The sequence below is a fragment of the Engystomops pustulosus genome, chromosome 1 (genome assembly GCF_040894005.1).
Source record: "Engystomops pustulosus chromosome 1, aEngPut4.maternal, whole genome shotgun sequence".
NCBI lineage: Eukaryota > Metazoa > Chordata > Amphibia > Anura > Leptodactylidae > Engystomops > Engystomops pustulosus.
The window spans coordinates 128720317-128748259 of NC_092411.1; the positions used below are offsets into that span (position 1 = coordinate 128720317).

The 27943-nt window shown below is 42.6% G+C and overlaps 2 protein-coding genes across 4 annotated transcripts; one reads left to right on the plus strand and one right to left on the minus strand.

The window, feature by feature from the left end:
* Positions 1 to 2407, minus strand: GEMIN7 (gem nuclear organelle associated protein 7). Of its 3 annotated transcripts, none has more exons than XM_072153294.1 (2): positions 2277 to 2407; positions 1 to 420 (listed from the first exon to the last, which is right to left on the minus strand). In XM_072153294.1, the coding sequence occupies exons 1-2, from the start codon at positions 2304 to 2306 to the stop codon at positions 67 to 69; spliced, it is 384 nt and encodes a 127-aa protein (XP_072009395.1). In that variant the 5' UTR covers positions 2307 to 2407; the 3' UTR covers positions 1 to 66. The 3 variants fall into 3 exon arrangements, with proteins under 3 accessions (XP_072009395.1, XP_072009386.1, XP_072009404.1); XM_072153285.1 differs by lacking the exon at positions 2277 to 2407 and adding an exon at positions 1917 to 2121; XM_072153303.1 differs by lacking the exon at positions 2277 to 2407 and adding an exon at positions 1115 to 1135.
* CAAP1 (caspase activity and apoptosis inhibitor 1) lies at positions 2314 to 27943 on the plus strand. The gene is made up of 6 exons (XM_072153272.1): positions 2314 to 2447; positions 10616 to 10819; positions 14941 to 15025; positions 17804 to 17876; positions 23081 to 23148; positions 27485 to 27943. The coding sequence occupies exons 1-6, from the start codon at positions 2334 to 2336 to the stop codon at positions 27817 to 27819; spliced, it is 879 nt and encodes a 292-aa protein (XP_072009373.1). The 5' UTR covers positions 2314 to 2333; the 3' UTR covers positions 27820 to 27943.

Here is a 27943-nt window from a genome sequence, read left to right on the forward strand (position 1 = left end):
TTAGAAGGAGGCTTTACATGTGTAATAGCAATGCATCATAAATTCATTCAACCACACAGTAGTCCCTTACAGATGAAATGAGTAAGAAATTATATCTGGTCCACGTATGAGGGCCTCCTTTTGTACACCTAGCGGTGTCTGCAGGTTAGAGACCTGGAAATTATGTCCTTCTATGTCACAGGCATTAAACCGTTCAGCGGAAACACTGACACGCTGGTAAAGCGTGAACGTGACTGGAAGACCGGATGATGCAAGTAGGCTGCGAAGAAAGCAGAGCCGAAGATTAGATCGGGTTTTCTGATGGCCATCAGAATTACTATGTGCCAGAGCTCGAGGTGAGGATGGATCAAAACCACGGCCAGAGGGTGATGGTGGCCGGGGAAGGCGGATTATGGGAACCTGAGGAAGAAGTGGAGGTTCCTAAAAAAATAAATAAATATAAAATAAAATTCAGGAGCACAGCAGCAAAAAAAAAAAAACGGGGTGCAGAATAATGTGCAGTCACAATGTCACCTGCTAGCAGACATAAATTACATTAATCCTGTCGTTTTACTGCAGGTTGTATGGGACCTAATGTCACAGCATAGTCCCAGAATAAGTATAAAAGATAAATTCACATACAACAGATTTTGAATTTTTGATGAATATCATGTTCTATTTATCTAAATGGGCTTGTTTTAGCAGCAAGCACATTGATTTCTACAAGATCAAAGAAACACTTACAGAATTCTGCCCAATAAAAATTGGCCCTGAATGAAGAATACAAACATCTGGACCAGTGGTTGCAAACCTATGGCCCGGGTGCCAGAGGTGGCACTCTGAAGGCACTTAAGCTCAGCACAGAGTTCACCAGACAGAACTCAAAGAATCTAACTGCAGTTCCACACAAGTCAAGATTTGCTAATCTCAGTGCTATTTTAACCCTTTAATCACCAAGGAAGTATCTCATAATCTGGATTCGCCCTCCTGTTTTCAATTGAATCAGTGTCCTTAGGAGGCTGTTATGTTAGGAGACCAGTTCAACAAATAAATAAATAACTGCTTATATTAGCACTTTGTGATAAATGTGTGTGTTTTGGTTGTAGTCTGGGCACTCCGTCTCAAAAAGGCTCACCATCGCTGATTTGGAGTCTGCCAGGTTACTCAAGACTCAGCCGGATCACATCAGTGTTTCTATGGAAACGCCTGCAATCGGGAACGAGTCGCCGGTGTTTTGCATTAAATTAACGCAAAACACCGGCAGCTCATTCCCGATTGCAGGCGTTTCCATAGAAACGCTGATGTGATTAGGCCGCTGGCTGCCCCGGTGGGTGCGGCTTTGTCTGTGTTTTTAAATAAAGACAAAGCGGTGCGTGTGGCACCAGCCCAAGAAAAATAAATATATGGTCGGGGGGACTGCTTAGAAAAGTAAACTTGTACTTTTGTTGTCCCTCCCAATGTCCAGTGCCGCCGTCTCTCTCCGGGAAGCTGCTCTGCTTTCGGACAGCCACGCCCAACTGTCCACTTATTTCAATGCTGGGAATGGTCCCGGGGACGTGCCTGGAAGCTGTTCTCAGCGCATTATTTTTCATAGGGTATCGGACAACCCCATTAAGATACATACAGTCCTATCCTTACTGGAGGCGGAGTGACCTGTATTTGCAGCATCAGTGTGTGGCTTAAGTGGACAGAGAATACATTCACAGTGCAGTGATCATCTCCTAGTAGTGGTGTATTATGTATAGCCCCATAGGCTACAGACTATAAATACATATTATCTTCCCTATACGTTTGTATGGAGCAGCCACATCAACAACACAAGTCCATAAATGTAGCCAGGGACCCTCCATAGACTTCTGTATAGAGTAAATGTAATACAACTACTTAGCGGCTTCTGTTATCCCACCACTGCCTCAGACCCAGGTGTATACACTCACTCTCTTCTCGCTCATGCTTCTGTCACGTGATGATAGAGCGTCCACCCGATGCCGCGGCGGCCGTACAAGTTGTATGAGCCCCGGAAGTGGCGCGTTCTGCCGATATCCACCGATTGCAATATATCTAATTCGCACTAAAGCCACGAAAAAGCATCGTCCCATACAAATAAGCCTCATGTAGTGCTTTATTTAAACGTCCCGACTGTATTTTATTGTGCTGTGCCCTTACATGGCATGGCTTCCCCAGCTTCTCAATGACGTGCTGACGTACTGTGTACGGAGTGTCGCTAGGGACATGGCATCAGTGTGCTGTGATTGGTGGAGATGTGAGTGGTATCACACTGGGAGCTACTTGTTTACCTGAGTGGTGGTACCCCGGAGATTCAGCATATCAGATCTACACAATACATTGCGGCCATGACCGGGGGAAAGAAGAGCTCCAAAGAGAAGAAGAAGAGAAGGAGGTCAGCCTCGTGTGACGCTGGCTCCCATGTGGAGAGGAAGAGGAGGAGTACAGAGTGCAGCCAGCAGGTGCCCCCTCTATGATCCCCCATTGTGCTAGACTGTCGCTCACACCAGGATGGTCCTAAGTAATACGTCTCCAGATGCTTCCATAGGAGCAGCTTACTAGGGACATATTCACACACTAAACCCCTAGTGGTCACATGACATGTTTGAGAATGATAGGTAACTTCAAAAGCAAGGGTGCAATAGTGTGTTCACAACTGCATCAAACAATGTATGGGCCGAAGATGTTGCCTATATCTTTAAAGGGGTTGTCCACTTTCGGTAATGAATTATTATTAGAGATGAGCGAACATGCTCGTCCGAGCTTGATGCTCGGTCGAGCATTAGGGTACTCGAAACTGCTCGTTACTCGGACGAATACTTCGCCCGCTCGAGAAAATGGCAGCTCCCGCCGTTTTGCTTTTTGGCGGCCAGAAACAGAGCCAATCACAAGCCAGGAGACTCTGCACTCCACCCAGCATGACGTGGTACCCTTACACGTCGATAGCAGTGGTTGGCTGGCCAGATCAGGTGACCCTGGGATAGACTAGCCGCTGGCCGCGCTGCTCGGATCATTCTGTCTCTGGATGCCGCTAGGGAGAGAGCTGCTGCTGGTCAGGGAAAGCGTTAGGGTGTTCTATTAGCTTACTGTTAGGCAGGAGTGATTCTCAAAGAACCCAACAGCCCTTCTTAGGGCTACAATAACGTTCTACTTTTTTTATTTTAATTTGCATCTTTTACCATTTTGTGAGGAATTAGCAGGGGGACTTGCTACCGTTGTGTTTAGCTCTTAGTGGCACACATATCCATAGCAAAGGCCGAAGTGGCAAAATTCAGTAGGGGTTGGATTTCTATTAGGCAATAACTCAGTGTCATCTCATCTGGCATAGTAGTGTGCTTCCTTTGATACTTGGCTAGAAAATAGCCATAGGAGAATACAAACAGCTTCTTGAAGCCTACAGTAGCGTTCTATATATTTGATTTCTGGTTGATCTGCTGGTGGCTGTAGTTTCTGCAGTGCATGTACTTGCCAATTCTGAGCAATTTGTAGTGAGACTTGCGACCGCTGTGTTCTGCGCTTAGTGGCGCACATATCCATAGCAAAGGCCGAAGTGGCAAAATTCAGTAGGGGTTGGATTTCTATTAGGCAATAACTCAGTGTCATCTCATCTGGCATAGTAGTGTGCTTCCTTTGATACTTGGCTAGAAAATAGCCATAGGAGAATACAAACAGCTTCTTGAAGCCTACAGTAGCGTTCTATATATTTGATTTCTGGTTGATCTGCTGGTGGCTGTAGTTTCTGCAGTGCATGTACTTGCCAATTCTGAGCAATTTGTAGTGAGACTTGCAACCGCTGTGTTCTGCGCTTAGTGGCGCACATATCCATAGCAAAGGCCGAAGTGGCAAAATTCAGTAGGGGTTGGATTTCTATTAGGCAATAACTCAGTGTCATCTCATCTGGCATAGTAGTGTGCTTCCTTTGATACTTGGCTAGAAAATAGCCATAGGAGAATACAAACAGCTTCTTGAAGCCTACAGTAGCGTTCTATATATTTGATTTCTGGTTGATCTGCTGGTGGCTGTAGTTTCTGCAGTGCATGTACTTGCCAATTCTGAGCAATTTGTAGTGAGACTTGCGACCGCTGTGTTCTGCGCTTAGTGGCGCACATATCCATAGCAAAGGCCGAAGTGGCAAAATTCAGTAGGGGTTGGATTTCTATTAGGCAATAACTCAGTGTCATCTCATCTGGCATAGTAGTGTGCTTCCTTTGATACTTGGCTAGAAAATAGCCATAGCAATAGGATAGGATTGTTTGGTTTTAAAAACTCAAAAAAAAACAAAAAACACAAAAAAAAAAAAAACACACAAAAACACCAAAAAAAACAAAAAGAAGTAAAAAAAAAAAAAAAAGTTATAACTCTCATTTTAAAAATGTTTAACCCGAGGGCTAGGGGTAGAGGACGAGGGCGGGGACGTGGGCGTCCAACTACTGCAGGGGTCAGAGGCCGTGGTCCTGGGCGGGGTGAGACACCACCTGCTGATGAGGGAGCAGGGGAACGCCGCAGAGCTACACTCCCTAGGTTCATGTCTGAAGTTACTGGGACTCGTGGTAGAGCACTGTTGAGGCCAGAACAGTGCGAACAGGTGATGTCGTGGATTGCTGACAATGCTTCGAGCAATTTGTCCACCACCAGTCAGTCTTCCACGCAGTCCACCCATGTCACCGAAATCGCCACTCCTCCAGCTCCTGCACCTCAGCCTCCTCCCCCCCAGTCTGCCCCCTCCCAGGAAAATTTGGCATTTGAACCGGCATACTCTGAGGAACTGTTTTCTGGACCCTTCCCACAGTCACAAACCACTTGTCCGGTTGCTGCTGAGCAATTTTCCGATGCCCAGGTTTTCCACCAGTCACAGTCTGTGGGTGATGATGACCTTCTTGACGTAGTGGAAGTGTGTAAAGAGGTGTCCGACGATGAGGAGACACGGTTGTCAGACAGTGGGGAAGTTGTTGTCAGGGCAGGAAGTCCGAGGGGGGAGCAGACTGAGGGATCGGAGGATGATGAGGTGACAGACCCAAGCTGGGTTGAGAGGCCGGGTGAACACAGTGCTTCTGAGACGGAGGAGAGTCCTCGACCTGAACAGGTTGGAAGAGGCAGTGGTGGGGCCAGACGGAGAGGCAGGGCCAGAGCTGGTGCATCAGCGCCACTGTCAACTAGTGAAGCTCCCGTGGTGAGGGCTCTTGCGGCGAGGGCTAGATCTTCAGAAGTGTGGAGGTTCTTTAAGGAAACACCGGATGACCGACGGACTGTGGTGTGCAACATTTGCCAAACCAGGCTCAGCAGGGGTTCCACCACTACTAGCTTAACTACCACCAGTATGCGCAGGCATATGAATGCTAAGCACCCCACTCAGTGGCAACAAGCCCGTTCACCTCCGGCCGTGCACACCGCTGCTCCTTCCCCTGTGTCAGCTGCTAGTCAGCCCCCTGCCCAGGACCCTGGCACAAAAACCCCATCGTCGCCTCCACGATCCTCCACAGCATCCACCAGCGTTCAGCTCTCCATACCCCAGACGCTGGAGCGGAAACGCAAATATAGTGCAACCCACCCGCACGCCCAAGCCCTTAATGTGCACATCTCCAGATTGCTTAGCCTGGAGATGCTGCCCTATAGGCTAGTAGAGACCGAGGCCTTTCGCAACCTCATGGCGGCGGCCGCCCCTCGGTATTCGGTCCCCAGCCGCCACTACTTTTCCCGATGTGCCGTCCCAGCCCTGCACCAGCACGTGTCAGACAACATCATCCGTGCCCTGACCAACGCCGTTTCTGACAAGGTCCACCTGACCACGGACACGTGGACGAGTGCTGCCGGGCAGGGCCACTATATATCGCTGACGGCACATTGGGTTAACTTGGTGGAGGCTGGGACCGAGTCTGACCCTGGGGCTGCTCATATACTGCCGACGCCGAGGATTGCGGGGCCTACCTCGGTCCAGGTGTTTCAGGCCTACTATGCCTCCTCCTCCTCCCACCCCTCCTCCACCTCCTCCTCCGAACTACCATCCGTGGGCACGGCGCCATCAGTCGGTAGCTCTAGGCACAGCAGCAGTGCCGTCGCTAAGCGACAGCAGGCGGTGCTCAAACTGCTGAGCCTAGGCGACAAAAGGCACACCGCCCAAGAGCTATTACAGGGCATCACGGCGCAGACTGATCTGTGGCTGGCACCGCTGAACCTCAAGCCGGGAATGGTTGTGTGTGACAACGGCCGTAACCTGGTGGCGGCTCTGCAACTCGGCAGACTGACACATGTGCCATGCCTGGCCCATGTGTTAAATCTGATAGTGCAGCGTTTCCTCAAGACATACCCCAATCTGTCTGATTTGCTCACGAAGGTGCGCCGCATCTGTGCGCATTTCAGGAAGTCCAGCCCAGATGCTGCCACTCTCAGGGCAGCGCAGCGCCGCCTCCAACTGCCCGCTCACCGACTGTTGTGCGACGTGCCCACGAGGTGGAATTCAACACTGACCATGTTATCCAGAGTTTACCAGCAGCGCAGAGCGATTGTAGACTGCCAGATGTCAACTTCCACCAGAACTGGTAGTCAGGTCAGTCAGCTTCCTCAAGTCTACAATGAGGAGTGGACGTGGATGTCTGATATCTGTCAGGTGCTGAGTAACTTTGAGGAGTCAACACAGATGGTCAGTGGCGATGCCGCCATCATCAGCCTCACCATCCCGCTGCTTGGCCTGTTGAAAAACTCTCTGGTCAGCATGAAGTCGGAAGCTTTGCGCTCGTCACAAGAGACGGGGGAAGAATATTCCCTTGTTGATAGCCAAAGCACCCTGAGGTCTGTTTCTCAGCGCATATCGGAGGAGGTGGAGGTGGAGGAGGATGAGGAGGAAGAGGAGGAGAATGTTGGCGAGACACAAGAGGGGACCATTGTTGAGTCCTTCACTGTTCAGCGTGTATGGGCAGAAGAAGAGGAGTTGGAGGAGTTGGAGGAGGAGGAAATGGACAGTCAGGCCAGTGAGGGGAGTGAATTCTTACGCGTTGGTACTCTGGCGCATATGGCAGATTTCATGCTAGGCTGCCTATCCCGTGACCCTCGCGTTCAAAGAATTTACTCCAGCACCGATTACTGGGTGTTCACTCTCCTGGACCCACGGTACAAGCAAAATCTTCCCACTCTCATCCCTGGAGAGGAAAGGAGTGTGAGAATGCATGAATACCAGCAGGCCCTGGTGCACAAGCTGAAACAGTATTTCCCTTCTGACAGCGCTAGCGGCAGAGTGCGTAGTTCTGCGGGACAAGTAGCGAGGGAGAGTAGGCGAGCAGGCAGCTTGTCCAGCACTGGCAAGGGTACGCTTTACAAGGCTTTTGCCAGCTTTATGTCACCCCAGCAAGACACTGTCACCTGTCCCCAGTCTCGGCAGAGTAGGGCTGATCTTTACAGAAAGATGGTGAGGGAGTACGTAGCTGACCATACCATCGTCCTAAATGATCACACAGCTCCCTACAACTACTGGGTTTCAAAGCTGGACATGTGGCACGAACTGGCGCTGTACGCCTTGGAGGTTCTTGCCTGCCCTGCCGCTAGCGTCTTGTCCGAGCGGGTTTTCAGTGCAGCTGGTGGCATCATCACCGATAAGCGTACACGCCTGTCGACTGACAGCGCTGACAGGCTGACGCTTATTAAAATGAATAAAGGCTGGATTTCTCAGAATTTCCAATCTCCACCAGGTGAAGGAAGCTCAACCTGAATAATTGATCCACTCCTCCTCCTCCTCCTCATTTTCCTCCTTCTCCTCCTCTTTGTACAGTAAAGCAGAGGAAAATGGCTATTTTTTGACAGGGCCCACTGGCTCTTGCTATAGTACTTAATGCATTTAATTTTTCTGGAGGGCCACCTACCCGGTCCTCTGTTTGAAACAATTTTTGTGAGTGCCACATACAGGCACTCAATCTATTCCATTTTTCTGGAGGGCCACCTACCCGGTCCTCTGTTTTAAAAAATTTTTGGGACTGCCACATACAGGCACTCAATCTATTCCATTTTACTGCAGGGCCACCTACCTGCTCCTCTGGTTTGAACAATTTTTGGGACTGCCACATACAGGCACTCAATCTATTCCATTTTACTGGAGGGCCACCTATCTGCTCCTCTGGTTTGAAACATTTTTGGGACTGCCACATACAGGCACTCAATCTATTCCATTTTACTGCAGGGCCACCTACCTGCTCCTCTGGTTTGAACAATTTTTGGGACTGCCACATACAGGCACTCAATCTATTCCATTTTACTGCAGGGCCACCTACCTGCTCCTCTGGTTTGAACAATTTTTGGGACTGCCACATACAGGCACTCAATCTATTCCATTTTACTGGAGGGCCACCTACCTGCTCCTCTGGTTTGAAAAATGTTTGGGACTGCCACATACAGGCACTATCCAAATTAAATTGTCTCCATAGCAGCCTCCACACGTTGTCTCCATTGCTACCTCCAAAAGTCGTCCATATAGCTGCCTCCATACATCGTCCCTTTATCAAACGAGGTGTGTCAGGCAGAAATTTGGGTTGTTTTCATGGATTCCACATCAAAGTTGTTAACTTTGTCGCCACCCTGCTGTGTTATCCACAAAATATACTGGCAAACTTTTACCATTTAGGGATATTATTTCAGCGCTTCTTGCGCATCTGTTTACATTCCCCTCACCCGGCATATCCTAAACTTATAAGAACGCTACTACACTTGATCTTATACAAAAGGTTCTTAGAAGTGCTGTTTGGGGAGTAGCCTAGAGACAGGGGCTTGGATTGGCGAAAGCTCGCCTGGCAGCGGAACGCCAGCTCCATGCGCATCATGCGCTTCTTGCGCATCTGTTTACATTCCCCTCACCCGCCATATCCCAAACTTATAAGAACGCTACTACACTTAACTTGGTGCAGGCTGGGACCGAGTCTGACCCTGGGGCTGGTCATATACTGCCGACGCAGAGAATTGCGGGGCCTACCTCGGTCCAGGTCTCAAAGGCCTACTATACCTCCTCCCACCCCTCCTCCACCTCCTCCTCCTCCGAATTACCATCCGTGGGCATGGCGCCATCAGTCGGTAGCTCTAGGCACAGCAGCAGTGCCGTCGCTAAGCGACAGCAGGCGGTGCTGAAACTGCTGAACCTAGGCGATAAAAGGCACACCGCCCAAGAGCTATTACAGGGCATTCCACATCAAAGTTGTTAACTTTGTCGCCACCCTGCTGTGTAATCCCCAAAATATACTTGCAAACTTTTACCATTTAGGGATATTATTTCAGCGCTTCTTGCGCATCTGTTTACATTCCCCTCACCCGCCATATCCTAAACTTATAAGAACGCTACTACACTTGATCTTATACAAAAGGTTCTTAGAAGTGCTGTTTGGGGAGTAGCCTATAGACAGGGGCTTGGATTGGCGAAAGCTCGCCTGGCAGCGGAGCGCCAGCTCCATGCCAAGATCCAACTAACATAGTTTTAACTGCAGCACCTTTAATCTACTACTAGTTCACTGCCTCCATACATGGTCCCCTTATCAAACGAGCTGTGTCAGGCAGAATTTTGGGTTGTTTTCATGGCTTCCATGTTAACTTTGTCGCCACCCTGCTGTGTAATCCACAAAATATACTGGCAAACTTTTATCATGTACCGATATTATTTGAGCGCTTCTTGCTCACCTCCTTTGGTTCCTCTCTGCCACCCATTGGTTTGAAGCCTGAGTCCATTTAGGGTATGTCGCCATGACACTCTCTAGCCTGCTGCCGCTGCCTCTGCATGCCGTCCCCTATAGTGTCAGGGTCAATTATTGGATGTTTTAGATGCTATCTAGCTTCATTCTGTCACTCTGTCATGGCCATGCTGTTGCTCATAATTTTGGCATAATGGTGCGATTATGCAGCCTCAGAGGCATCCATGCATGCTGCCCCTGCTGTTTCCTGTCCATTTCCGTGGTGTTTCCATCCTTTTCTGAGGTTCCCAGGTGTTTGGCCAAGCTTCCCTGTGCAGAGCCTTGGTCCCCTTGAAAAATGCTCGAGTCTCCCATTGACTTCAATGGGGTTCGTTATTCGAGACGAGCACTCGAGCATCGGGAAAAGTTCGTCTCGAATAACGAGTACCCGAGCATTTTAGTGTTCGCTCATCTCTAATTATTATGTATTATTTGTATAATGAAAAGTTATAAAATGTTTCTATGCAATACTTTCTGTATCAATTCCTCCTGGTTTTCTAGATCTATGCTTTATTTACTTCCAGTGGAAAGAATCTGTCCATGATGATGTGATACACAGGCAGGTGCACAAGCCATTATCTGAGAGAGTAATAGGAGTTGTGTGATAATAACGGCTTGTGCACCTGCTTGTCCATTACGTCACATCAAATTTTAAGGGAGTGCATCTTCAAAGGAATTTCCAATATTCAAAAGTTTGCTGCTAGAACAGAGGGGGGCTCTGGAGAAGTTAGTATTGTGTCTGTTTTCCAGGTGGATTGCCCCTTAAAGAAATTACTTTTGACAATTGTCTTTGGAAGCTTTTGAGATCTATAAATGAGAATAAATCTTCTTCTATTATCTTGATATGCCAATGAATGCAGTATTGCCACTGTCTCCTCATGGTTGTAGTCTTGCATTACCATAAATCGGCTAATAGACTATTTGTCCCTTTTCAGGAACCAGAACCCTCTGCTTTGCCCGCTGGAGGAAAAGAAGAAGACGTGGAAGAGCTGAGTGATATAGAAGAGGGAGGACTAGATCTGAGTGTGGCACTTAAACCTATAAGCTTTTACATCTCAGACAGGAAAGAGATGCTGGAGCACTGCTTCCGGGTACTTGGAGATAGGAAACTGAAGAAAATGCTTCCTGATATGCTACAGGTAAAGATTGTGTTACTAGTTACATTACAGAAAAAGTGCACTTCACAGGCTGAGCCCTCTCCATACAAGGTGGGTGTTTTCTGCATTTTGCAGAAAGTACCCACTGGTGACACCCGCGGTCGGTGTTATTAGCGCCAAAAGATGGCAAAATGAATAATTTTTTTGTAAGGAGCTTTTAATTTTTTAAAGAAAATTTGTAAGAAAATGTATGAAAACATTATAAAACCTATATAAATTTGTTATCCCCGTGATCGTACGACCCAAAGAAAAAAGTAGACATGTCATTTGGTGCGCACAGTGAAAGCTGTAAAATCCAAGCCCACAAGAAAATGGCGCAAATGCATTTCTTCATCAATTTCGCTGCTTTTGGATTTTTTTTTTCCCAGTACACGACATGGAATGTAAAATACCGTAACTTTGAAGTGCAATTTGTTACTCAGAAAAGAAGCCCTCACACAGCTCTATATGGAAAAAAAAGGTACGGATTTTTCAAGGTGTGGAGTGAAAAATAAAAATGAAAAGGGCCTTAAGGGGTCAACCCTTTTCCGTTTTAATATGCAAAAAAGAATTGCCAAAAACATCACTGATGCCCCATATTCCTACTGGCTTTGCTTTGACATCTTTCCCTGTGTTGTCCAAATGACACCTCCCCTTTATTCTTTGGGTCAGTATAATCACTAGAGAAACAAATTTGTAAAGGTTTTAATACAAAAAAAAATACAAATCTTTTGTACCAAAAAATCTTATTTTTGCCTAATTCTGAGGTTAATAACTTTTTCATACCTCAGTTTATGGACATGTGTATGGAGTGTATATATATATATATTTTTTGTAGGTTCAACCACAGCGCCTAACAGGTTAACTGCCACTATCAGTGACTGATCCTCTTAGGCCCATTCTACACTTGTCAGTTCAGTCCTGGCTTGCAGCGTTCGGCCGGGGGATCCCGGCAGCACGTGGTGCGAGTTCATCGTATCACACTCGCAAGTGTAAAACAGGTCTTACTACTGTATGACGTAAGGAACTGGTTTATCACTAAGTAGCCACCATTAGCCTGTCCAGGTCACATGTACAGAACAGCCTCTCCACTGCCAACGATGGCTACATCCTTCAGGACCGACCCTGGATTACGCTGACCTCATTCACTGTAGAGAGGGCTTTGTAAGGCTGCATTCACACGGCCGCATGGGGACGTATATACAGCCGATATACGTCTCCCATAGACGGCAATGGGCGCATGGTGCCCTATGGGAGCAGTATGGTGCGGCACCGTACCCCGGGAAAAGATAGGACATGTCCTATCTTTTCCCGTATTAAGGCACCATGTGTTCCTATGGAGAGGGGCGGGGGTGAGCAGCGCTCACCTCCTCCTCTCACCATGCGCTGCCTTGTGCCCGCCGTGCGACGGTACGGCGGGCAACGGCAGTGTGCATGTAGCCTAAGGCAGGAAATTCGGCATTGAGCTCTCCGCCCCTGGACTTTATACAGCAAATTTGCATGTCATTTCATAGTTGATTTTCTGGATGATGCAGGTAGTATAACTGATGTAACTAAAACTAGATATAGAAGGGGGGAGGTTTATCAGAAGTGTCTGAGAGCAGAACTGTTTAAGATGCGCATGGAAACCAACTAGAGCTCGGCTTTCATATTGTAAACTGCTGTGGGAAAATGAAAGTAAAAACGGTTCACTGAATTTTCTGACTGTCTCTGTATTAATGGCTTTCTCTGTGTGGTCCAAGTAAAACATCCTCTTATTCTTTGAGTCACCACAATCACAGATATATTGTATATATAAATTGTGTATAGTTTTTATTATGTTTTAATGCTGTATATAAAACATTAAAAAATTAATAATTTTGTATCACCGTATTAGAACACCTATAAAGCAGATCCTTCTATGACTGGAAGAGGCTCCTGGCTATCATAGTACCAGGTCAAGCCCTTTATGAGGTCATGGTGGGGTAAAAATTGAATACAGTAGGGCAGTGTACATGTTCTGCCACCTTTTAAAGGAAATCTACCATCAGAATAAGAATTGCAGACCAATACATTGACATATGGGTGAGTGCTCCCACTGGCAGGACCTGCTCTACTTTTATCCTTTTATGCCTTGGTTTTTACAAAAAAAAAAATGCTTTTCAAGTTATTCAAATAAGCCTGAGGGGCTCTGGGCTCCATAGGTGTTAATGGAGCCAGGTGCCCCTTTGGCTCATTTCCATAATTTGAAAGCCTTTTTTTTCCTTAAAAACAAGGTTTTAGGAAGCTATAAGAAGAGAAAATCCACACACCAGTAGGTCAGATTTACAGGTGGTAGATGTCTCAAATTTACTTGCTCGTACTTTTGTCGAGGGGATGACATTACTTTTTGTATGTCCGTGAATGGACAGATTATCGTAAATATGTTGTCCCCTGGTAATCTATGTACGTGTTCATCTAAGCTGGGTCCTGTCTGACAATTCACAGACGTCAGGATCAGCGGGCAGTACCGTGCTGCAACGAATACAGACTGTTTATAAAGTCTTTTTTACAATAATCTGTCCGTTTCCAGACAAAAGGAGAATCAAGTAAGTTTGGGACATCTACCATGACTAAATCTTTATTAAAAGTGGTTATTGCTTTTTTTTTTTTTTTTTTGTAAAATACTTTGACCTAAAGCTGGAGTTTTAAAGGGTGTTCTAATTTCAATGTACAAATACTTCTAAGGAGATATTTTTAATGGACTGGAAAACATTACAAATTGCTACATACAGCACCATAACTTATTAGCTTGGGTTCATTTAGGGTTAATAACCTTTGAGATTTTAGTATAACGTATCACAATAAAATCAGAGGCCTATATAATGTGGGGTTTTTTTTATTATTTTTTTTTATTATACAGGTTTCATGGTATTTCCCCAGGGTGGTGCTGCTGGTAAATGTAAGGCAAACAACCAAGGAAATAAGCCACTAGTGCAGTGCTCTTCTGAGCAGATACAGCAGAGACTGGTCTTTTAAATAATATATTAGTATATAATAGTATATTTAATTCTCAAATCACCAGCCCTACAAGTTTTTTTTTTTTTAATGTATTATTTATGTTTATTATGTAACCCATTTAATACCTGCTTTTCAATTCCTTCTCAGGTTAAAGTTGATGGTTGGGAAAACCGATAATCCACAGTGGGAAGCCACTTCAAGCAATGTTTAGACATGTCATTAACCCTTTTAACGTCATGTGATGTAACTGTATGTCACAGTGCCGTTAGGGATGTATAAAGAGGGCTTATGGGCTCAGCACTCTTCATTAGAGATGGGCAGTCTCATTGGTAGGGATCGGCGTCTGGGCGCCAGACCTGGACATCCAATCCAGAAATTTGTCGCCCCTAGCACTTTGATTAAAAGACTTTGATTAGCCTGGAGGACACACCCTATCCAACCATAGATATGACTAATTGGCCACTGATCCTGCAATGTGTCATGGTCAGGCAGCCAAATCTGGCAATTTAGCACACTCATCTCTACTCTTCATACATACCTCCACTATGCAGCAAACACCCATGCTCAATGCTGTTATTCCTGGCAGTGAACCCCGTAACTGAAAATGGCGCCCAAATGTTTGAATCTCTATAATCATACCGACCCAAAGAATAAAGGTTAGGTGTCATTTGGAGTGCACAATGAAAGTCATAAATACAGAGCCCACAAGAAAATGGCACAAGTTTGTATTTTAATCGATTTCACCTCATTTGGAATCTTTTCCAGCTTCCCAGTACATAGCATGGAATGTTAAATATTGTCTAAGTACAATTAAAAATAAAGTATTTTTGGAGATGTGGAGTGAAAAAACAAATGCAAACACAAAAAGAGGCCATCGGTGGTATGATATTAATGCTGTAGATTTAGGGTGCAGATCTCACAATACATGTACAGCAGTTATTCTATAAGCGCACCGCATAAACCCTTGCATTTTCAGAGTAATATAGAATAAAACTGCCCATTAACAGCTTTATACATCACCTGTCTAGTGCAATCTGTGTTTTTGAGGGCTTAGAACAGTCGGCAGACTCCCATCACTACTTTCAATTCATAGGAAATGTGTGTTTTTACGTGTGAAATGTATTTATTGTGTTATTTCTCTGCAGGACTTGTCTCTAGATGAAATCAAGCAACTCTGTCTTGAGCAAGTAGAAATGGAAACTGACGAAAATTTGTTAAGGATACTTCAAGGTAAAGCATGCACATGATTTCTTGTTTTTGTAGTGTAATGTGTATATATACAACAAATGTTATTATAGATAATCACTTCTCACAATGCTGGCAGCCTGTCTTCTGTGGCTTATTCTTCTGGTGAGAGTCAGTACAAGCTGCTTAATTGTTTGTTGTCTTCACAGCTAAATAAGGGTTAATATCCCTAAGGGCATAAGCACCAATTAAATGTACACTCTAAAAATAACACAGTGGCTAGAGACCCAAAGGTACAGGGATTATATGCAGCCCATGGCAGCAGCTGCAATGCATAACAACCAGAAATGAAGTAGAATAGAATACAGATAATGGCACCCAACACAAATGTTAATAAAATAGAATTTACGCCATTTCCAGTATTACGTTAAGATCAGGGCGTCACTGTGCAAACTACCTGTTTGTTCGTTTCCCAAGCATAGCTCCATTAATTTTTCATTAATTTAGAAATGGCTTATTCTGGTATGACAGCTAACGCAGAAGACTCCGATTCTAATGAGTGAGACTGAAGTGTAGAAACAATCACAGATGTTGCCCAGGAAAACTGTATCTGAAAAAAAAATAAATGAGTGTGCAGTTAGGTCTATTCGCAAGTGGTAAATATTGGAGATGCAACCAGACCAGCACATCTCACCTTCATATTTTTTTGGACCTGCACCATGATCCAACCTTTTTGGGACAAAATTGCTCGCACCATTAACAATATAACATCCACGAACATTAAAGGGTAACATAAAAAAACATAATTCTGCGCCAGGTGTTCCTATGAATTATTCCTCAAAGTATTTTGGCATTCAGACCCCATTTAGTATGTTTTTGGCCCATAGAAACCATGGCTTCCAGCTCTAAAAAGAACTGCAATCAGCAATATAGAGGGGCTGAACCTGCTTCCTGTGACATCACCACAAGCACCTGCCGCTGACCAATGAGACCATCGCAGATGCATTTTAGACACACCCACACAGGCGAGTGTGGAGCTTGTAGCTAAGAGGTTGAACAATCTTCATAAGTGAAAATATGAAGGTCTATAATAATAATTCCTTTATTTATATAGTGCACACAGATTACGCAGCGCTATACAGAACTTGCCAAATCGGTCCTTGTCCCCAATGGGGCTCACAATCTTATCAAACTACCATTATGTTTTGGAGTGTGGAAGGAAACCGGAGTACCTGGAGGAAACCCAGGCAATGGCAAGAAAAGTTTCAGTATTATAACTTTTGCAACTAGAGAAGAGTGAACACCAATGCAAGTAATAGGGAGCATAAACACAATGTACCCCCACTAGATTAAATAGATTTTTCCCAAAATCAAATAACACCACAAAAAAAAGGAAACGAAAACCAATCGTTTATATTTAGTTATTTGACCATTGGTGGACTTTTTCTGTATATGTTGTCTTTTTAAATGGATTTGTTTTATTTGATCTAATAAAGTGTTATTTTATGCTTTCTACACTGTAACTAGAGAAGAGTGTAATAGCAAAACGTCCCAGCTCAACTTTTTCAGATCCTTATACTTTTTCAGTGCTGTTGGCTAACTGACTTAATGCCTATATTGACCCATGGAAATGACCTCTAAGAGGTGTCCTTCTCTTCACAGCAGATTGCACACCTCTCTCAGAACAGTGTCGCTTCTGTAAATGGTTAGCTCTTAGGGTACATTCACAGGACATATGGACATACAGCCATGGCTGGAGAGGAGAAGGAATGAGCGCTGCTCGCCCCTCCCCTCTACATAGAGCAGCGCAAGGCAGTAACACTGTAAAATATAGGACATATCAGTCCCCATTATGTGTAAATGAGTCATTAGGGCGACTTCACCCTCTAACCTTCTTTCTAGATCTTGTTTTTCTTTTTTGGTTAACTTTCTCACACTCTTTATCTTCCTTCTCCATTGTACTCAAAGATAATACTTGTCCTCTATCTCAAGTTTTGAAAATAAGGAGGTTTAGCCCTCTCTACTTTCCCTTCTTCCCCATTCCTGAATATCTGCACTAGAATAATAATATGCAGTGATTGACAATTGTATATTATCGATGCTAGCACAATATCTATTTCGGCATTGTTGTAATATGATGCAGATTTCAACAAAGTTTTTAAAACAAATGAGTGTGCAGTTGCAGGTAAGTGGTGTAACATTACAGGTGATAATAGCAGATAAATTCAGATGGATAATTCCAAATGTGTAAAGTGCAATCCCTTCCAACTTGGCTCTTCAGTTTATATAATGCTTGTTGTCAATAAATGTTCTTCAGATATTTAACTAATAAGACTGAATACTCGCCTCTTTCCCCGTTCCTGTGCAGCCATGGCCCCAACAGTCCTTTGTTTGTGTACAGAGGCCTGTTAGGATCACAGCTACACACCTGCTACAGCATGAAACTCCTGGGTAGAGATGCCGAGAGTTACAAGCACAGATGTCTGGCTGCATACCCATTTACTTTACTTTTCTACATTTACTTGCTTGGTAATGGTGACAAGAATTGCTGACAAACAGTCCTGCAGCAGAACATCTGTGTTTTATTTTTTTTACTCCTCTTTCCCCCCTGAACTTCTATTTTCACGTACCTGTCTGTGAAATACTAACTATCTTTGGAGTAGAGAAGGGGTAGCAGGAAAAAAGCCTCCTTAGTGTAGACAGATACATTTTTCTCTGATAACTTGTATTACCGATCCCCTTAGATTGAAAGAGATAGAAACCCAAACTGAATCTTTTAAGATTTCATTTCTTCATGACAGTTTCTTTTATTTTTCTTTCCAGGTGATAATGGTGAAGAAAATGAGGCAGAGGATGGAAATGAGGGAAATCTAAAAAGAGGAGAATTCTTCAATAAGTAAGTATTTTAAAAGTTCTCATTTCTGCTATATTAGGACAAAGGTTTCAAGGTGTATTGTCATCTGGCACATACAAATGAAAAGCCTGCTAATGGCCACTAAGAAACTCGCTTTCATGTGAAGGGTTTATAGAGCTTCCATGTTAAGGGAGATAAGGGTTTAAAGGGGTTGATCCAAGTTTTCCCCTAGCCCCTGATTCTCCATAGAGAATGAATGAAGTGACAATTCATATGTTTAACTTGCTGCTCCATTTGGATTAGAAAACTGGCCCCTTCTTCTGCTGATTGTAGTATTGATGGCAGGACAAGAAACCTACCTGGTTGATCCTGCCAGTAGTATATGCTTGTTTTAAAGACTAAACCACTACTATTCTTTAGTACCAACTATTCTTTATGGTGAAACTGCGAATGGCTCATTAAATCCGTTACGGATAACATTTTTATTCTGGAAACGAAAATCCTGCTGCAAATGGATTAGGGGTGGGCAGAAAACGCAGATAAAAATAAAACTAAGCTGGACGGCACCTCGTGTGATAACATCAATAATATGATGTACGTAAAACTGCTCATCTGATTTCCACTTGGTAATATACAGAATCAAACCCAATCCGGGGTATGGTATCCAAGGACGATGGTTGTTCCAGCAGCTCCCAGAGCTCCAGATCCGCTAACCCTGAAAAAAGGGAACCAGTGCAGTAGAAATATATAAAATGAGGTAAAAAGGGGGGCTATCTTAGGTTATTAGCGCCCCAGGATAGCCCAATTCTTTCCTCAACTTATATATGTCATAAACACAGATAAAGGCTGGTGGTAGGTTGTCTTTGCCCCCATTTGCATAACTATTAAAAGATGATTATTTCAATTGTTTCTTCGGTTTCTGTCTACAAGTATGCTTCAGACATTAACCCCTTTGTGTCTAAGACATTTTACACCTTTAGGACCAGGCCTGATTTTTAAAATTTGCCCTGTGTCATTATAGAAGGGTCTAACTTTGTGACGCTTTAACATATCCAGGGGTTTTTGAGATTGTTTTCCTGTCACACATTCTATCTTTTGTGTTTAGTCATGAAAAAAATTTAAATTTGGCAAAAATTTCTAAAAATTATTCATTTTCAAAGTTCAAAATGTTCAGCTTTTCAGGCAGTTAGTCATAGCACCCAAGTAACATTTCCGGAATGTCTGCTTTATATCGGCACAGGGTTCTACGCATCCTCTCTCTTTTTTTAGGTTGTTAGGAGGTTCAGAATTGTGGGTGGAATTTTTTCTCATTTATATGAAAATCGCCAAAACCCTTATTTAGAGGCACATGCTCAGGTCTAAGTGACTTTGAGAGGCCTAAATAACAGTAAAACCCATAAATCACGCCATTTTAGAAGCTACACCCCTCAATGTGTAAAAAAAAAATCCCTTTAGATGCTACACATGGGTTAAAACAAAATAAAGCTGTGATTTACAAGCTGAATTTCTTTTTAGACAATATAGTAATTTAAAAAAATTAAACCGTTACAAAGTATTAAATGACGAAAAACTCCACAAAGTTTGATACCCAATTACTCCCAAGTATGAGGATGCCCCATATGTGGTGGTGAACTGCTGTATGGGTACACGGCCGGGCATAGAAGGGAAGGAGGCGCCATTCAGAGCAGATATGCAATGTATTTTACAGGCTATAAAATGTTAATTTTTTTGTAATTTGGACATATAGGGGATTATTTTTTTTTGTGGATGAGATCCACTTTTCAGGTACATTTATTTACAGGGGGGATCAAGAGCTAATAATCAGATTTTATTAACTCTTTCTTATTAACTCTGGTTAAAAAAAATCATTAATTTTTGTTTATGGTTCTTAGCATTTTTTCCCCCCTACGTTTACCATAAAAATAATGTGTTATCTTTAGTCTATGGGTCATCACGATTACAGCGATACACCATTTATATAGCATTCTTATGGTTATCTTGTTTTGCAGAATATAGAACTCATTTTGTGAGAAATTTGCTTGTTTTTGCATCGCCAAGTAACAATGGGCAGAACATTTATATTTTTTGTTTACAGAGCTGGTTTACAGCTTATTTTTTGGGGGACAAGTTGTACTTTTTCTTGGTGTTCACTGTACGGGTTTAGTGACAATTTTATTTTATTGTATGGGTTATTACGGATGTTTTGATACCCGGTATGTTGTGTTTTTTTGGTGATTTTCACTTTTTTATCTTTTATTTGATTACTGCATGGGACTGGATCTCAGGGGACTTTTTTATTCTTTTTTTAATAATTTTTTTATTTTTTTTTTTTACTTAGGATGGGACATGAAGAAGTGATCATTTGATCACTTGTTCATTGTAATATGCTGCAATACTAATCTAATCAGGGCTACCATGGTAACGATCGGCACCTCTGTGCCCTGCACGGAGGGTGCCGAATCCCCATGCTGATACACCATAGACGCTGCGGTCACTATGACCGCCGCGTCTATAGGGTTAAAAAGCTGGGATCCCTTCTGAGCCCGGGCGATCGACATGACGTGATTCTATGTCAAGGTGCGGAACGATCCGCATCCTATGACGTAGAATCACGTCAAGGTGTGCAAAGGGGTTAAAGGCCCCTGCTTGGCACTGTTATTTTTTTGGACTTCCATTTAAATGTTGAGACAAACACTTTTTAGAGGTTTAGACCTCTTGATGTATCTGTCGGGTGGCTGCACTGTCAGGCAAAACTACACCAGGCCCAAATTGGTGTAGTTTTGCATAAAAACCTGCAAACCATCAGTGGATCTTCTTTATTTCATTCTATTTCAAGCTTGTTAAAATGGTACATAGGAAACCACATAACGATCAAGGTGTTTTGTCCTGATTTAAGGACACAGAACCCTAAACCTAGCACATGAAATAGGTTGTGTTCTAGACTTTGTATTTCTGCTGCTGTATTTTGCTGCTTCATATGTATGTAATGCATATATATAGGTTGTTTTTCTTGGAGGATACCACTAGATGGTCTCTTTATTCAAAGTAGCATCAATATGTAGTATAAATATACACTTAAATAATCTATACCTCCCTCTATCTAGCAGCATAGTTGGTGCTGCCTGTAGATGGCTCTGCAAGCATTGTCTTTTTTTTCCTTTCCTGCCTTTTTATTCTTAAATTCTTTTAAATTGAATGTCTACAGCAAGTTTTAAAGTATGGAATAGTGTATACAAAATAACACCCAAGGGACCTAAAGAGCAGATGGTCGTCTTTCCTCTATTCCATCTCCGTTTGTGTGCAAGTAATAGCCTCTTCTGCAAGTTATTGCCTATTTTTACTGTAATAGAAATGATAGTTCTTGTAATGAAGCAGCTAAAAAAGGCATGGTGCATGTAGTAGGCTTATAATCTAGGAGAAGGAAATGTGTTGTAGCTACACTTTATTTCTATTTGTTTGGTTTTTCTCTTTTTTTAGCACTTGCTTTTCTTGTCACCTCCAAAAGGACTCCTCTTAAGTTTCAGGCTAGCATAGCTTTCTGTACTTCATGACTATAAAGAAACTTAGTGAAAGTGATGAAATGGCAATAGAAGGGGTATTAACATAAGTATTCACTCTTTAAATACCAACATACCAAAGCACCCAAATGTATCCTATAGGTAACCATTAGGCTTTGGCACCCTTTATATTAGTTTTAACAGATTTTCTTTTAAGCTGCAGAAGCTGCGTACTAGATATATTGTCATAACTATATCCATTTCCACTTTATAATTGTTTATCCATGAAGACTCTTTCCAATTACAGACATTGCCATGGATAAAAGCCCTTTGTACTCTGTCTATACTGATGCTTTAATAAAAGGGACCCTCTGGTTCACAATATATGTATAATGCGGAGAGTTCAAATATCTGATGGCCCTATTGTTTTTTTTCCTAGCACAGTTTATCTAGTTGTCAGTGTCCTCCTTGTTTCTGTGTATCCTCACCAGTTTTACAGACTAGACAATGTATGTAGAGATCCTGAGAATCTGGTATAGAATAATGCAGAGGTAAATAGGAATCTTAAGAAACTGCACCAGATGCATTATAAAGAAGGGTAGCTAGTATTGTAACTGCATTATTGTGAAATTGTTATTATGAACCGGTAGGTAGGTAGTCTTGCTTGATTGTATGTGTGTAGCTGTAAGTATTGTTGTGAGGGCTGCAACAACTCAATATTGCTCCAATATTGCACCAAATGCATCACAGTGGTGCACTTTTCTAGACATGCTCCTCTACTGCTTGACATTTTTTTCTTTACACCACTTTTTGCCTGACACATTTCACATATAACTGTGCACCTTAATAATAATCGTGGCACATTTTACAACACATCTTTGCCATGCCCCCACTTCTACACGCTTTTCAAAACTGTTAAATGGTAGTTTAGTACTGCTGGATGCAGTATTAGTGGAAGTTATTGTAGAGACCATCCGGGTCCACTCCAGTTTTCAGTAGGCCACTGGGCGACAGAGCCTCAGTAGGCGTCTTTGCAGTGAACTCACATGACGGCATTAAAATTTCAGAAGCTAACAGTCTCCTCTTACCTAAAATATTCCATAGTTTATCATACCATATAGCTTCATCATGGTTATTTTATGTAAAGTCCCCACATGGTTATTTTATATAAATCCCCCTTTGCCCCCTATGGATTCATTAGATACAGCCCTCTCACCCCCTATGGATTAATTAAATACAGACCCCTCACGCCCATCGATTCCTTATGTACAGCCATATGTGGGCACCCCCAAGCAGCCCTGGGCCCTGGCACTTGCCTGGGTATGACTTCTGCTGGCACCAGCCCTGGAGACCATAACCCAGCAACCACAGCAGCACTATGACCACAGATCTAGCTGCCAGCCAGTTCACATGCAACGCTGGTCCCCCAAATTATAAATAGGTAGTGCCATTTTCAGGTGTGCTGGGGCATGGAGCTACTAAAGCACAGTCCTGACAGCTTCTCGTTACAGTAAGTGTTGCACACTACTCAACCATAGTACCAAGTTTGGCCAGAATACAGTATATTACTGGATTTAAAGCATTTTCAAGTTAAAAGTATTGAAAAGGTATTGATATTGTGATGCTTCATGTAACCCTATTTACAAGTAGGTTATCTGTCTGTAATTCTTACCGTAACTAGTTCCTTTTTCATTAAAGAGTTTTTACTTTTGATTTGAATTAGTAACATCTTTTTTGTCTTGTTGGCAGAAATGATAATATAGCAACAACTTCCTTAAAGGCCACTTCAGGACTTGAAGAGGCAGATGGAAAAACAGGTAAGTAAATGGAGTGCTATGATTGATGATATACAGTATATCTATTATAGTGATTTCCAATCTTCAGAACTAGGACATAGGGCAAGTTGGATGTATTGACAACAGTTGACTGCCAATGCCTTACTTCAAAGGACCAATTCTTTATTGTATGACCACTGGTATAGTGATAATAAAAATGGCATTTCCAAAATGGTAGCCAAGAGTGGTCAATAAAATACTCAATCATTCAGTCACCTCTCCTACCTGCCCTTTCTTGTGATAAAAATTCTTTACATGTGACTTACATGTGGCTGCTGGAGCTATTGGTTTGCTAAAATTGGGCACATGAGAAAATTAGGTAATGTAATCATGTATTCATTTAATTTATTACATTCTCTACTTTTGAGAAAGAAAGGAGGGTATGGCACCAGTAGTGTAATTGTGTAAGAATAATGCTCATCTTTGATGGTTGTGTGGATTGGCACAGCTCAGTTCCCTGTCAGTAATGTTGGGCAATGAATATAGCAAAAGACAGGTTTTTTTCTTCTCTTAGTAAATGCACTGGACACATCAATCAAATTGGATTCCAGATCATTCATTATTAATGTTAAAATATGCTAATAAAAGCTTTTTTCACGCCCGTGGTGCGCTTTTCCTCAGTAACAGAGCATTATACATATATAAGGTATAGTGAAGTTTAAATATATGAGTATTAACTGGAAACTTAAAGGGTTATTCCAGGAATAAGCAAATAGGTCATTAAAATATAAGTTAATAAGTAATTAGTATGTAATTAGTTGTTACAGAGTATGTGTGGACATTATGAAGAATTAAAGTGCTTCTGGCTCTTTAATTAGTCCTGTGACTTTGTTCCTGTGGAGGAGACACAGGACAGAAGATGGCCACTGGTCACATGTCCACATCCATGGGCAGGTCATGTGATCAGCACTATGTTTGGCTTAGTCGGTTGGTTGCAGTGCATGCAGTATGGCCAGTGTTGTGGTGAGACGTCATCTCGGTGGAGCAATGTGCAGTGATGGCAGTTGCATACATCATTACTACGGTAACAGAGCAGGAAAGTCTGCTTCATCATCACTGGGAGCAGTGCATAAAAGGGAGGAGCTGTTACTGAGAACTGAAGGATCATGGGAGTTGTAGTTGCCTCCATCTTGGAGATAACTCCACCTACATTAGGAAGCCCATACAGTTTTGTGAATTATAAAAGCAAACTATTTAAGCTCCCTTTTATGATTGACATTGAGTTTTGTCTTGTTAGTCAGCTAATACAGGTAACTTTAAAGGGCTTGGCGACTAATACAAAACTTCACCCGGGTCAGTAAGAGAACCTAACAGGGTCGCCCATATATCCTTGACGTAGGGTGTGTACATATAGCAATGACTACACTGCCCCCTCTATCTGCCAGAAACAAGCAGGAAATGAGCCACCTGGCCCTGTAAACAGAAAGAATGATGGTGGATATGGGGTTCTTTATTGGGGCCCCCATTGGCTTAGTAACTGAACTGTACCTTGCAGTTGTGAATAGAAAATGTCTTTGAGAAAATTTGCACATAAAAAATTGTCCCTCCCTAATATTTTTCATTTCATACTGTATGCCCTTGGATGTCTGGAAACTTTAATCAGAAAATGTCATCATTTCTGAATACACTGCTGGCATTTTATGCAAATCATCATAGATTGGTGATTGGTATGATGTTTTATTATTCATAATTAAAAGTAGAGAACTAAATCCATAGGAGGATAGACACAAACAAGCGCAACTTATTATTAGCAGCCTGCGCTGTGTTACACTGACGCTTCTTAGATGCTGATTGTGCCAGGATTATAAAAGTTATCCTGATTTATGAGCTAATAATTGTATGTTGCTGAAGTTTAATATTATAATGTTTACTTTCATAATATTGATGATCCGACAAAGAGGTGGAATAATTATTCAAATGAATTTGTGTGAATAATCGTGACGCTCATCACTTGCATGTGAATAATGTCTTCAGACTTGAACAGGCATTTTAATACTAGCTACTTTTGATCATGATACTTTATACCAACACTCTTCAGAAACTTTATACAATACAGCAAACATTTAAAAAGACATGGACCACACAATCGAATATTTTATGATGATCTATTTTTTCGGAATTTGCAAATATTTATACATGGTTTCAGTGCACATTTTTATTAAACTGTACAAGTTCATCACCTAGTTCACAGCAACCCCTACTCCATTGGGTGCAGTGACATATGCCAACCGCAGCACAGCACCCTAGAGAGAAGTGATCTAAGCACACAACCTGACAAGTGGAGCAGCCCCTATGTCTTTATTCTTTCTCTAAGCATTTGCATTACAATATATTGTGATGTGATTTAACTTACCTTGCACCCTGACAGAATCCTCTGTGTAGTCCTAGGGGTTGGGCTTTGGCTTAGATGCATTTAAAAAAACATGTGACTTGTCTTTGCTGCATACTCCTCCGCTCTTGGCCCCCACCTTTGTGCTGATGTACAGCTCCACTCACCTGCTCCTTCACAGAGCTCACAGCCTGGTGAGAAGACATAAGGGGGAGGGAGGAGCTGTACAGAAATACAAAGGTGGGGGCTTACTAACTATTAAAAAAAACTTTAATTAGAAAAATGATAACAAAAAAGCTTTTTTTATTCACATTTGTATTCAATTATTGGCAAATTTTATAAAGAAAAAAATGTTATGTAAAGCTTTTCCAGAGATCTCCTCATTTGGCCTGAACATTAAGGCACCAATGACCATTGGTCATTAAGTAATTAATCAAAATTGGTGCAGGGTCTTCATTAATTGTTTTCCTTAGAACAAGACTAAACATGCCACTAAACAATATGCTTCAGGCTCCTTCCCCATTGGCATTTGGTGACATTTATTTTTCATTTCTTTCTTAGGAAGCAAATGCATGAAATAGACTGTCATCATGCATGTGCTTTTAAAAGTTTTTAAATGTCTGTGTTTTGTTTACTAAATAAAGTTGCAATTTTTCAGAAAATTTTGGAGTATACCAGCCTTCTATATGCATATCCCCTCTATTTTTTGTACAGTCTTCATTAATCTTGCACTCCCTGCACTGTTCTGGAAGTGTGCACTTTGGTGCACTTTGTTTCTGCTGCAGAATTGTGGCACAGACAAAATTATGGTGCATGTCGGTAATAAATGTGGCACAAACTATGACTAAGCACTAAAAAGCCCCTTTAGGTGCACATCTTTTATGTGGAAATTGTTGGTGCAGGTACGACCCAAAACTGGCGCCATATAGAAGCATTTTGCATGTTGAAAGTCAATTAATACAGACGGGCACTACCAATATGATAAGCCCACGCATCAAGAAACCGTACAATAACCCGAAAACAGACCAAGCTGAATGCGTATGTGGGTCAAAAATATATAAAGTTTATTAATATACAAATACAAGCATACACAACAAGTATTAGCTGTATTACTTTTTGACATACTCTTATATACTTTCAATTATTAAACTTGATGCATTGTGTGTACTTATTGCTAGGCAAGCTTTTTCTAGTAGGGATTCAGGGCTATATTCCTTTATAGCCCAGGGTTGTGTGTGTGACACAACAAGTTGAACTCTATCATGTGGATAGGGGCTAACCAAAAGGAAATCTACCATTTAAAATTTTTTTTTTTTAATAATCACCTACACATACTTGCCTACGTTCCTCTTCATCTTGATCCCGGCAGTGTACTTTGCTATGCTTGACACGTAGGGATCACCTAGAAAAGAAACTTATAAGCTTGTCCCCGCACTCTGCTAATTGTGCATGCCCCTGCATACATCTTTGCTATTCCACAACACACTAGATCTGCTGTGTCTTCTTGGTGTATCTCCCCAGATAAAGAACTTATCTGTCTGTATCTTGTATTTCTTCACATGCTGCTGCCTTAGGTTATCAGTGTCTGTGTATCAGTGTGCAACTCCGTCCTGGACTGCAAGGGGTCGGGGCTAGAGTCCGGGGAGCAGAGAGAAACTCTGCTCCACAGCCGTCACGCAGAAATCCAAGATGGCTTCCCCAACTCTAAGTCAGAAGTTACAGGGTCGTGTCTAGCAGCAGCTGAAATTGTGTACACCCGGACTGATAGGGACAGGTTGGAATTATATCTGTGAAATGCTGTATTTTTGTTTTGATTTAGAGAATGTGTTATTTTGTTATTCTGAGTACAATTAAGAAACTTGTCTTCGTGGGAATACCCCTTTAACGTATGTGTGCGTCGGGCCTAAAGGAGACTTGCAGTCTGCAGTACACATGTAACAAAGATTGCTTTTACTGTTTTATAAGTTCCTTTTCTGTTGCCTTATTCAGGTAAGGGAGAGGATTGCGATGCTATCAGCATTAATGCTGATACATATGACAGTGACATAGAAGGGGCAAGCTGTGAAGAGCGTATTCACGAGATACCTGTTACAACTGGTACCAAGGCTGCAGGACAACCCGATGACCTTGTGATGGACATTGAGAAAAGTGTGAACGAGATTTTGGGGCTGGCTGAGCCCGTAGAAGAGCTTCCTGCTGTTCCTGTTCCCGTGCTTCCTGAGGACATTCAGCCCTCAGCTCAGCAGCTGGAACTCCTGGAGTTAGAGATGAGGGCCCGCGCTATAAAAGCCCTGATGAAGGCCGGTGATGTGAAGAAAACTTAGTGGTTTCTTATTGCTTATTCTTTAAAAAAATAAGATGTTTAATATTGTGTCTTTTGTTCTTAATAGGCTTTCAATAACTGTGGTTTCCTTTTACAAAAATAAACTGATCAGTTTTAGAATTTTA